This window comes from Onychostruthus taczanowskii, unplaced genomic scaffold (assembly GCF_017590055.1).
Source record: "Onychostruthus taczanowskii isolate IOZ18803 unplaced genomic scaffold, ASM1759005v1 scaffold90, whole genome shotgun sequence".
Taxonomy (NCBI): domain Eukaryota; kingdom Metazoa; phylum Chordata; class Aves; order Passeriformes; family Passeridae; genus Onychostruthus; species Onychostruthus taczanowskii.
In genome coordinates, this window is record NW_024506994.1 from 3,087,930 (window position 1) to 3,100,299 (window position 12,370).

General features: G+C 48.5%; 1 protein-coding gene across 1 annotated transcript in view; it reads left to right on the forward strand.

Moving 5' to 3' along the window:
• The first annotated feature begins 479 nt into the window (after positions 1–479).
• Positions 480–12,370, forward strand: part of PINX1 (PIN2 (TERF1) interacting telomerase inhibitor 1) — a 63,323-nt gene continuing 51,432 nt past the window's right edge. The window contains exons 1-4 of the mRNA XM_041426194.1: positions 480–506; positions 7,225–7,334; positions 9,117–9,209; positions 9,551–9,629. Of these exons, the coding sequence (XP_041282128.1) occupies positions 488–506; positions 7,225–7,334; positions 9,117–9,209; positions 9,551–9,629 (301 nt within the window). The 5' untranslated portion in view covers positions 480–487. The remainder of the gene's footprint in view (positions 507–7,224; positions 7,335–9,116; positions 9,210–9,550; positions 9,630–12,370) is intronic.

The window sequence follows — 12,370 nt, forward strand, 5'->3', positions numbered from 1 at the left end:
ATAAAAATATAAAATTTAAAAAGATTAAAAATATGAAATAAAAAATAAAATCTATTCCCCCCCCCCACACACACACATTTCACAGAAAGGCAGGAAGGGGATGTTTCTCAAGATGCCTCTGGGTATCCGTCCCCAGTTCCCTCCCACGAGAGCGAGATTTCGGAACTCCAGGGACATCCACTCCTGAAATTCCCTGCAATATTCCCCCTGCCCGTGATCTTTATTTCCAGCCACACACAGCGAGCGCGGCTCATCCCCTTCCCCCAGCTGGTACACAGCCGAGACGAGTTTTGAGATATTTATTAGAATATTAGCAAATTTGCAAACTTTTTTTTTTATTTTTTTTTTTATTTTTTTTTTTTTTTCACTTTAGTGGCCGCCGCGCTCGCCTGTTTTAAAACTTTTTTTTAATCAGGCGCTAGCCACGCCGCCCTTTTTATGCGCCGGAGATCACGAAAGTCCCCCTGGGCGCAGGAAGGCCCCCAAGATGGCGATGCTGGCGGAACGTGAGTGCCGATCCCGGCGGGAATGCCGCGGGAATGGGGACTAGCCGGTGGCCCGGGAGCGGCCTGAGACCCTCCCCACAGCCCTGCCTTGAGGGGTCTGGGCCGCGCTGCCCCTCCTGAGGGGTGCGGGGGGGTTCCAGGGCTGGATGAAGCGGTTCGGGAGGTTCCAGAGTTAAGGAAAGAGGAGCGCAGGGACTGGGAGAGGTGGGATGAGGGGTCCCGCTGTACAGAAAATTGGGTTCCCTGTGTCAGGGGAAGGGGGTCATGGGGTGGGGAGACCCCGGGATGGCCGGGAAAAGGGTTCAGGGGCTCCGGTGTTGAAGAACTGGGGAGTTGGGGGCTGGGAAAGGCAGGAGTGGCGGTCCGGAGGGGCCCAGTGTGTGCGAAAACGGGGGGGTCTGGGAGCTGGGAGGTCCAGACCGGGGCGGCAAAAAGGGCTCAGGAGATCCCGATGTTGAAGAACGAGGGGATTGGGGCTGAGAAAGGCAGGGTGGGAGCGTGGGGGATCCTGAGGCCAAGGAAAAGGGGGGCAGAGGAGGGGCTCCAGGGGTCCCTGGGGGTGAAAAATGGAGGATTTGGGGTCTGGGAAAGGCAGGAAGGGGCACCCAGAGGGTCCCAGGGTTAAGGAGAAGGTGGGGCCTGAAGGCTGGGAGGGCCGGGAAGGGGCTCCAGGGGGGCATTGGTACAGAATAAGGGGGTGCAGGGGGTTCTTTGTGTGGTCTGCCGTGTCCCAGGCAGGGCAGGAGCAGCTGGAAGGTCCCTTGGACACCTTTAGGGACAGCTCATCCTGTCGGTGGCTCGGGGCCATCTCTGGCTGTGTGTTTGAGGGGAGACACCTCCAGCCTGGGGGTGGGTGCTGGGGACACCCAGGGGACGTGGCAGGGCCATGTGCTGGGTGTTGGTGACACCCAGGGGAGGTGGCAGAGCTGTGTGTTGGTGCTGGGGACATTGAGGGGATATGGCAGAGCCAGGTGTTGGAGACACTGAGGGGACTGGCAGAGCTGTGTGTTGGTGCTGGGGACTCTGAGGGGAGGTGGCAGTGCCAGGTGTGAGTGCTGGGGACACTCAGGGGACGTGGCAGGGTCGGGTGTAGCTGCTGGGGATACTGAGGGGACATGGCAGGGTTGGATGTTGGTGCTGGGGACATCCAGGGGACATGTCAGGGCCAGGTTTGGGTACTAGGGACACCCAGGGGATGCAGCAGGGCTGGGTGTTGGTGACATTCAGGGAACATGGCAGAGCTCTGTGTTGGTGCTGGGGACATTGAGGGGACGTGGCAGAGCTGTGTGTGGGTGTTGGGGACAGCCAGGGGACATGGCAGCACCAGGTGTGGGCACTGGGACACTCAGGGGATGTGGCAGGGCCAGGTGTGGGTGCTGGGGACACTGAGGGGACATGGCAGGGCTGGGGGGGGGCACTGGGACACTCAGGGGATGTGGCAGGGCCAGGGGTGGGGGCTGGGAACACTGAGGAGATGTGGCAGGGCCATGTGCTGGGTGTTGGTGACATTCAGGGAACATGGCAGAGCTCGGTGTTGGTGCTGGGGACATGGAGGGGACGGGGCAGAGCTGTGTGTGGGTGTTGGGGACAGCCAGGGGGCATGGCAGTGCCAGGTGTGGGCACTGGGACCCTCAGGGGATGTGGCAGGGCCAGGGGTGGGGGCTGGGAACACTGAGGAGATGTGGCAGGGCCATGTGCTGGGTGTTGGTGACATTCAGGGAACATGGCAGAGCTCGGTGTTGGTGCTGGGGACATGGAGGGGACGGGGCAGAGCTGTGTGTGGGTGTTGGGGACAGCCAGGGGGCATGGCAGTGCCAGGTGTGGGCACTGGGACCCTCAGGGGATGTGGCAGGGCCAGGGGTGGGTGCTGGGGACACTGAGGGGATGTGGCAGGGCTGTGTGTGGGCGCTGGGACACTCAGGGGACTTGGCAGGGCTGAGTGTGGGTGCTGGGGACACCCAGGGGACATGGCAGGGCTGGGTGTGGGTGCTGGGGACACCCAGGGGACGTGGCAGGGCTGAGTGTGGGTGCTGGGGACACTCAGGGGACGTGGCAGGGCTGGGTTTTGGGTACACTGAGGGTTCGTGGCAGGGTCAGGTGTTGGTGCTGGGTTCGGTGCCTGTCTCGTTTCTGGGGCAGTGCTGGAGCTGAGCTCAACCTGTGCCAATCTCCTGCTTTTAGGGACCATCCAGAGGAGGATTTTTGGGTGGGGAAGGGTCTGCAGGGACCAAGTGAGCAGTGACAGAGGGCACTGGGTTTGTCCAGGATGGGACTGGGATCAGATGTTGGGGATGCAGAAAGATGGGGTCGACTGAAGAGTTTAAAAGATGATTTATTGCAAAATCAGCCATGGAAAGGTGGGACTGTGAGGTTCTTACATCCAAAGCCATCACATCAGAAGCTGTTACAATTCTAGTTACAATGCCTTTTGTAAGGCATTTATTACCCAAATTTCTGATTTCTTATCCAATCAGCTGCTTCCACAAAGTTTACCAGGATCTTCATAACCAATTGCTAATCACAATTAGCATCACAATCACATGATTTACCCCAATTTATCTTTTTCTATCAACTCTATAACAAGTTCTGTTGTTAAACTTGAATTGTTGTCTACTGTCCTGCTTAGCATATTTGTTCACTTACATGAGGCCTATATCTGCTTGCTTAAAACATATTTCTGCTTAAACTACAAATCTTTATTCTTGTTTTGGGTCTGTTTCAGCTTGCTTAAAACATATTTCTGCTTAAACTGCAAATCTTTATTCTTATTTTGGGTCTGTTTCCCTACTCTTACGAAGCTTCAAGCCATCTCCAGGGCCTTAAATCAAACTCTGTGTCCATCTCTGTCTCTGAGCCTGCATTTCCCACAGTCAGAGCTCACCAGGGCTGCAGCTTCTCCTGAGGGACAACTCCAATTCCTGCTCCCAGTGACAGGGACAGGAGCCAGGAATGGCTGGAGCTGTGTCAGGTTTGGATTGGAGATCAGGGAAAGGTTCTCCCCCCAGAGGGTGTCAGGCACTGGAACAGCTCCCCAGGGAATGGTGGCATTCCCAAGGCTGCCAGAGCTCCAGGAGTGTTTGGACAATTCTCACAGGGTGGGATTGTTTGATTCTCTGTGAAGGACCAGGAGTTGGACTGAGTGATCCTTGTAGGTCCCTTCCAGCTCAGAATATTCCATAATTCTGGGAATTTTATTGATATATCCCTGATATTGGAAACAAAGAGCTTCAGTTTTGCCTCTGAGGGGATTGAGAAGTTGAGCTCCCCGTTTCTGACAGGACACCCTTGACCAAGAGCCCAAGGTCTGGTGAATTTCTTTGCTGGGCTGCAGGAAATTTGGGCAATACAAATAACAAATGTGGTGTACAGTGGGAAATAAAGCTGTGATTTTAGGGAAGCAAATCTGCATTTGCATATGAATTTTTTTAGCTATTTACAGTGCAAACTTGGTATAATTTTTTTTCAGAATTTGTTAATTATTTTAATTGGACATGTCAATAATAGAGTTATTTGGAATGAAAGGGGCCTTAAAGCTCATCCAGTTTCACCCCCTTCCATGGGTAGGGGCACTTTCCATTATTCCAGGTTGCTCCAAGCCCTGTCCAGCCTGGCCTTGGACACTCCCAGGGATCCAGGGGCAGCCACAGCTTCTCTGGGCAACCTGTGCCAGGGCCTCACCACCCTCACATCCAACAGTTCCTTCCCAATATCCCATCCATCCCTGCCCTCTGGCAGTGGGAAGCCATTCCCTGTGTCCTGGCCCTCCATCCCTTGTCCCAGCTTCCTCTCCAGCTCTCCTGGAGCCCCTTTAGGCACTCTCAGGTCTCCCTGGATCCTTCTCTTCTTCAGGTGAACAGCCCAAGCTCTCCCAGCTTGGATCCAGAGCTTTGTCCTTCCTGTGCCCCCCAGACCATCTCTGGGCACACAGCAGGGATTTGGATGAGAAATTTCAGAAATTATAGTTAAAAACATGCTCCAAGCATAGAATTCATCTTGGGAAAGGGATTAGTAATGGATCTTTTCCAGATCATAGAATATCTGAGTGAAGGAGTTGAGTTGTCCAGCCCAGGGCAGTGCTGGTGTCCCCATCCCTGGAGGGATTTAAAATCCACATGGATGTGGCATCTGGGGATGTGGCTCAGTGATGGCCTTGGCAGTGCTGGGGGCTGGTTGGACCCGGTGATCTCAGATGATTCTGTGATTCCCTAAAGAAATGAGGATTTTCTCCACTGGATGGTGCTGCTCTCCCAGAGTTCCATCACTGCCTGTGGCATCATTTTTGAAGCAGCCCAGAAAATTGGTGTTAAATTAGGAGCTGAATCTTCTACCTGGTTTTCTCTCCTGCTCTAAAGAGATCAGTGAACAAATTTACATTTCTGATAAATTATTGATTAATTAGTGGATTTTGTTTGTTTGGAAAGGGAAGATGATATTATGTTTTCTGTAAATGGCATGGAGCTGTTCCTGGCTTTCTTAAATACTTCTCTAAAGATGAAAGCAAGTTTGTTTGGGGTTTTTTCCATCTAACTCACCCTATTTAAAATTCAGAGTATGTTAACCTGACAGAAACATGAGGATTAATCCCACAGTGTAGCTAAGGAGGTTGCAACACTTAGATTGAAAGTGCTGGGAAAGGGAATGCCTTTTAATTTCAAGAAATAATTGTGTTTGACACCGTTGTGCTTTGTGACCAACAGCCTGCTGGGAGCAAAACATTTCAGGGGCTTCTCCACAGGGAGAGATATTCAGGAAGAACCATAGAAATTCACTTCTGAAGCTGTGATTGAAAAGAAGGGCAGCTGCTCAGCTGGGGAATGTAAGATCTGCTGGAACCCTTGAACCAGAATCACTGAGGTTGGAAAAGATCTCCCAGACCTCCAAGTCCAAGCATCTGCCAAGGCCACCACTGAGCCGTGTCCCCAAGTGCCACATCCACAGGGCTCTGAAGTCCCTCCAGGGATGGGGATTCCACCACTGCCCTGGGCAGCTGTTCCAATGTCTGATCACCTTTTCCATGAGGAAATTTTTCCCCCATGTTCAATCTAAACCTTCCCTAGCACAACTTGAGGCCGTTTCCTCTTCTCCTGTCCCTTTTCCTTGGGAAAAGAGCCTGACCCCCCTGGCTGCCCCCTCCTGTCAGGGAATTGTGCAGAGCCACAAGGTCCCTCCTGAGCCTCCTTTTCTCCAGGCTGAGCCTGTGGTTCTCCATGGGACAGCAGGGAATCCCAGTTTGTTTGGAAGTTTAAAATCACAGACCACAGTTCTGGTTCCCCATCTTTTCTTGGTACCATGGGCAGGGCTTGGAGGAGTTGCTGCTCTCAAGGTTTCCTGGTGGGAATAATCACAGAATCCCAGGATAGTTTGGGGTGGAAGGGGACCTTAAAGCTCATCCCATTCCACCCCTTGCCATGGGCAGGGACACTTTCCACTATCCCAGGTTGCTCCAAGCCCCATCCAGCCTGGATTTGGACACTGCCAGGGATCCAGGGGCAGCCAGAACCTCTGAGGTTAATAAGTTGTTTCCTGTAGAGAAGTGAACCAGGCAAAGGTTGGGTTCCCCTCACAGCCCTCGGGCCTTTAACCCAGTTAAAAACTGTTTGGGGACTGTTTGGAGCTTCAAAGTTTCGGAAGTGTGATTAAAAACAAAAAATCCACCTTGAATTCTGACAGTCTTAGTTCCTTAAAAATGAAACAAACTGGGCAAAAAATGAGTCAAACATCCCTGTAATACTCAATCCCTCTGGCCCAAATCCCAAATCTTGTCTTTTAGGGAACGATGACTTCCTGATTGCATTGAAAACACCTCATTGGATTTGGCTTCTCCCTGCCTTGTGTGGCCTTGGGTTAACCGGTCATTTTTGATCCAGCATTTCCCATGGTGTTTAATGAAGTTTGTGATCTTCCTGTCTCCCATTCTTTGTTTGTCTTGTTTATTTAGGTTCTCTTCCTGCCTGGGCTTAGGTGCACACTTCAAGTGACTGGTTAACTGGGCTGTCTGCTCTTCCTTGATTTCAAGGAAGCTGTTCCTGGTGGGAAAGGCAACATGTGGGTCTGGGAATCTGTAATTTCTTTAGGAATCCACATAGGACAAAGGAGCCCTTGACTCTTCTTTGGATCTCTTAATTCCTGCAATAATTTATGGCAGCTTTTCAGCTTTCCCATAAACCATTTTTGAGAAATCCAAAGGCTGAAATCCCACAGGTTTCTATTCTGTCATTCCCTTTCTCTGATCACTTACATTGGATTTTTCATTTGGCTTTTGTTAGGAAGCCAGATACTGAAATTTCTGGGTTCTGGTTAGAGGGAAGCCTGGAGAATTGATTTTGTCCAGAACTGGGAAAGCAGCATCATAATCTCCTCCTCTATAGACTCCATGTTGAAGCCAGATGTAAAACAAAATTGGAGTCAATATGGAATTCACACCTAAATGGTAATCCTTAAAGCCTCCCCTGAACTGCAGCCCATCCTGAGGGACAGCAACTTCCGCAGCAATCCCGCTTTGGCATCTTCCCATAATAATTAATATTTTCACTGGGCTTTTATTGTTGTTGTTGTGTTTTTTTCATTTAGTAAAATTAACCCCCAAAATATATCGAGTCTGGCATAAGTTCTGCAGTGGTTTTTTTTGCAATGAAGAGTTTTGGTTGTTGTGATTCAATACCAAAAACTCTCTGGGAATGCCACTAGAGCCTGTTTGAATTTTCCCTTCCTGCTGCAGCCCGGAGAAGGCAGAAATGGTCCGTGGATCCACGGAACAGCGCTTGGAGCAACGATGACTCCAAATTTGGCCAGAAGATGCTGGAAAAGATGGGCTGGTCCAAAGGAAAGGTAGGATGTAAAGGAGAACAATGTAGCTGAAGGGTCTAAAACTGCCAGGGGACAGTTTTGATTTATTCTCTTAAGTGCACTGGGAATTTGAGCAGTGATAGATTTCTACACTTTGTTACAGAGTCTTGTTTGTGCCTCTCCTGCTTTCCAGTTTCTCTCCATTCTTTGACAATCTAAATTCCCAAGTGAGAGCAGGAGTTGGAACATTTAATTGGGTTAAAGTTTTTAAGCTGCCTTTAAACCCTCAATTCTCTCCCTGCTTTTAGTACTCTTTAAAGCAACTCCAGGACCTGCTTTAGTCTTTCACCTGGTTTTAAGATTTTTTTTTCTGATCTCTTCCTTGAACCTCCTAAAATGCTGTGAGCTGTGTCCCTTCCCAGCTGTAACCTGGACCTGTGGGTGAAGGGACTGGTTTCTGGCACTAATAAAAACCTCAAGGTCAGCACAGACACCTGCAAACTGCAGGTTTAATTCCACAGAGATGCCTCAGCAAAGCTGAGATTGGGGGCTGCACATCAGGGTGTTCAGTGACAAGAATCCCCACAAAACCCTCACTAACTTTAATTATTCTTCTAGATTTCCTCTTCCAGACTTTCCTTAAAAGGCATAAAATTAGGATCACTCTCAATTATGTAAATGCCTTAAAGCCTATTTTTGGATTTAAACTGTTGCCTCAGTTGTCTCACAACGTTTCCCACTCAGGATACTGGGTCTTCCTGGCCAGCAGTTGTACAAGAAGGATCTATGTCTCCATTCCATTACAAACTTGGACAAATTGAACTTTCCCTTGATTAAATTAAGGGGCAAAAACCCATCTGGGAGTGAAATTAGGCTGCTTAACACCAATCCTGTAAGTGGTTGTACTGGAATTTGGTCAGGGAAGGATGTGTGGCCAAGTGTCCTGCTTGTTTCCATACTTTTTGGTCAGCAGAAGTTTCAAGGCAAATTTTCCACCCCATTGACCAAATAAACTCTTCTTTGTTTGTAACAGCAAAAGCCTTTTCCAAACAGGCCTCATCCATTCAAATCTTCCATATCCCAGGATGTGTCTGCAGGGCTTCTCTCCACTGCAGCACCATATAAGTGTTTATTAATTCTAAAACATTGGGCTGATGATTTGTGACAGATGAGACAAAAACCAGGTAAATACCAGGAACAAAGTTTTAAACCCAAAGTGTTGCCTTTTAATTTTTTAGCCTTGACCATGGAGTTGCGAAAGATAACCCTGGACCTGAATATTGCTGCATATTAAACAATCCCAAAGTTGTTTGCTCCAGTATTTTCATCCACTCTTGAGGTGGAAGGAGTTGTGAATGTCCTGCTGGCTCCAGTCTGCTTCTCCCCTGCCCCTCCCTGCTCTCCTTCCATATAAATTTGGTTTGGATTGTGTGTTCTGTGTGGATCTGCCCCATTCCCATTACCCTTCCCAGTGGCAGAGACATTTTTGGGGAGAAGCACGTTCTTCTTATGTAGAGTCTTGTTTGAAAACTGGAAACAATTTGGGCTTGCTTAGGAACGTCAGGTGGCTTCCTGATTAATCACCCAACTACTTAATGTTGTTGCTATTTTAGTGTTTATAATGCTTTGCTGGAGGCTTAAGTAGTAAATTTAAAAAACCTTGTGTGTTGTGTGGTAATGTCTTTGAATGAATTCAGCTACAAGCTGGCAAATTAACAGGAAGTTGTTATTTTTTGCTGTATTTTCTTGTGAACTGTCTCACAGACCAAAAGCTCTAATTGCTGCTGTGAAATCCTTACATTTTTACCCTCAAATCCTCCTTAGGGTCTCGGGGCTCAGGAGCAAGGAAATCCAGAACACATCAGAGTTAAGGTGAAAAACGACGTGCTGGGATTAGGAGCTACCATCAATCACGAGGTGAGCACTAGACCCAGGGCAGGGAATGGATCCCATTTCAGCAAAAGCACAAGTATTTGAAGGGAATATCAGTGAAATCTGTAGTCACAGCTGGTGGTAGCATATACCAAACAGGATTGTTGAGGATTTCCAAGACAACCCTTTTAATTTCATTTCACTTTGGGGTGGCTGTAGGAGCTGTGGTTGCTGTTACCACCTGTGGAGCTTCCCAGGATCCCTCCCACCAGCAAGGATTGGATATATCCAATTAATTTACTTCTAAGAGTCTTAGTGTCTGTTTTGTAAAACTTGTGTTGGTTCAGAAGACTTCTGCCTTGTATTCATGTGGGTGATATTTACAGGACAACTGGATTGCTCATCAGGATGACTTCAACCAGCTTCTGGCTGAGCTGAATAACTGCCATGGACAGGGTGAAACAGGTAGGTTCATGCTTGGCTCAATCAGATGCTGGAAGCTCAGCAGAGTTTCCATTCTGTGTCTTTAAAAAGTTCCTGAGGCCCAGTTTGTGATGCAAATAATATTTTGGATAAGGTTGAGAACTCCTTCCCCAAAATCACTGGGAGCCAAAGGATGTGTTGCCATCCATGAGTGTGGATTTGTGGTTCTCAGTGGATCAGTTTTGCTCTCAACACTCAAAGAAAGCTTTTTTCTCGAGGAAAGAAAACATAAAATGCTAGACCTGTTTATTTTATCCAGGATCACAATATTTGGGACACTTTTCCCTGGGCTGTACCTAGAGGAACATTTCCTTCTTTATAAAGCACCCAGAATCTGTCTGAAGGCTCACAGCAATCACTCAACACTGCAATGCTTTGCCTTCCTTTTGCTGGTGAACTGTCACACTTGGCTTCCATGCTCCAGTGGCTTCTTAAATTCCCCCTTTTCCTGTCCTTGGAGAGCTGCTCTGTAGCTTTTGCCTCAGAGTTCTACATCTCTGCTCTGAGTGTGGCATAAAGTGATTTTTGTAGCCCTGGTGTTGAGCACACAAGTGGGGCACACAAGCCCTTTCCCAAAAGGGCTATTTTTAAAGTCTTCTATTTTTGCAAAGCTTCTTACAAACTGACCTTGCTTTGTGAAAATGAAGTTAAGAAGTTGTGGTATGTGTGAGCTTAGAGAAGAAATTGTTTTATCAAGTGATTTATCATTTCTCCTTTAGTTAAATGCAGTTTAAACTCTGGTTTTGTATCTGAACACCTCTCTGGAGTGTTGTTAAAACAGGGGCTCCTGTTTGGACCCAGCCTGTCCTTGTGCTGCTGGGGCAGAATTGCCAGATTAGTGAATTTACCAACTCTTCACTCATTCATTCTTAACCTTTGAGCACTGAGTTTTCTGGGAGAGAAAATGCAGAAAGAAGAGGAGGAAAACCAGTTAGCAAGGAGATTTTCTAATCCTGGAGTAACAGGATTAAAATTTTGAGCCTGATGCCTCAAAACACCTTTTTTAACCTGTTATGCAAGCTGTCCTTGTGAAATCATGAGGCCACCCAGGACTCAGTGCTGTCACTCAGCTCCTGGAGAGGTAGGAGAGCATTTCATGGGGAAATTCCACAAGTTCCTGTCTCCCTTTAGAACTAAATCCTGCCCAAGTTGCAACTTGAGCCCTGGGAAGATCAGGGAGGTGTAACTGGTGGGAAACCTGCAGACTGATGAGCAGAGAGCCGAAATGACTTGCCAGGCCCACGGTGAGTCAGCAGAGGAAGGTTCAGGGAGCAAGGCTTGGCCCTAAGCTCTGCTCTCTTCCCTGGGTCACCTCATGCAAAGTGACCCGTGAGAACTCTTATTTCACTCAGGTTTTTTGGTCCTTTTAGGAGTTGGGACAAGTTTTCAATCACTGAGAACAAATTTGGGTGCACCTTGGCAATTCCGGGTCAGAGTCACATTTGGTGATTTACAGAAAGGCATCGCTTTGGAACTTGTTTTTTTGGCAATTGTTGAAGCTGGCAGAACTCATCCAGGAAAAGACTCTGCCTGCAGCTGTGCTGCAGGAGCAAATGTAACATTATTGGCCACCCTCCAGTTTCAAACTGCATTAAAAGTCAGCTGAAAAACTTCATTGTTCTTAAAGAACCGGTGCAGTTGCCAGAGCTGGATTGCAATTAGAGGTTGGAAAGGAAGGGTTCCATGGGGTTGATGCCAGCATTCAGATACCCTCAGTGTCTGTAGCTTTAGCTGTCTTTTCCTTTTGTTTTTTTCCTAGCTGGGCACCAAGTGAGGGCAGGTTTAGATTAGATTAAATATTAGGAAGAAATTCGTCTGCTGGTGGTGAGACTCTGTCACAGGCTGCCCAGAGAAGCTGTGGCTGCCCCTGGATCCCTGGAAGTGTCCAAGGCCAGGTTGGACAGGGCTTGGGGCAACCTGGGATAGTGGAAGGGAGTTGGGACTCCATGGTCTTTTCCCACCCAAACCATTCTATAATTCCTGACTCTTTTGCTGGGATCCTCAGTGATGGTGACTGACCCTTTCCCATGGATTAAAAGTGGGAACAACACCCTGCAGTGCTTTGGCACATCCACCTCGATCACATTTGCTGCACAAATGCCACTTTGGTGGCTTTATTGCCCCGTCTAAATTGCTTTAAAAAGCACGTTAATACTCCTGCAGCACTTACTCAGTTTGTCAGAGGATTTTCCAGTCCCTGGAAGACACAGGAATGTATTTCCCTGCCCACTGCAAGTGCCAGCACGTTCTGTAGTGAAGTTCCTCCGTGCAGGCACAAGGCGGTGCTGCTGCCCCTTTCCCTGTAGGAATAACGTGGAGGAAGGCTCTGTGGAAACCTTTTGCTGTGTAATGCTCCTTTTGCTACCAGGAGATTGGAAACCAGGCTCAAAGTGCTGCATGGCTGTCAGGATATTTTAGTTGTCATCCTTTCTTTCCCCACAGACCGTTTTTATTGAGCATTTTTTTGTTAAAAACTGGATTTGCTGGTCCTTTCTCTTCCCATTAGTGTGGGAGTGGGAGAGTGGTTTTCAGCCTGCTGGCCTTCAGCTCTCCCACTGCAGGCTGGGGATTTCAGGGATTGATCAGGTGGCACTGCCTTTCAAACAGGGAAGTGCTGGAGTTCCAGTGTCAGAAAAGCTTGGGCAGCAGAGCTTTCCAGGGTGGGATCATATGAAAAAGGTGACTCAGCTTGGCCCTCAGGGTATGGGTTGATTTCCCTACCC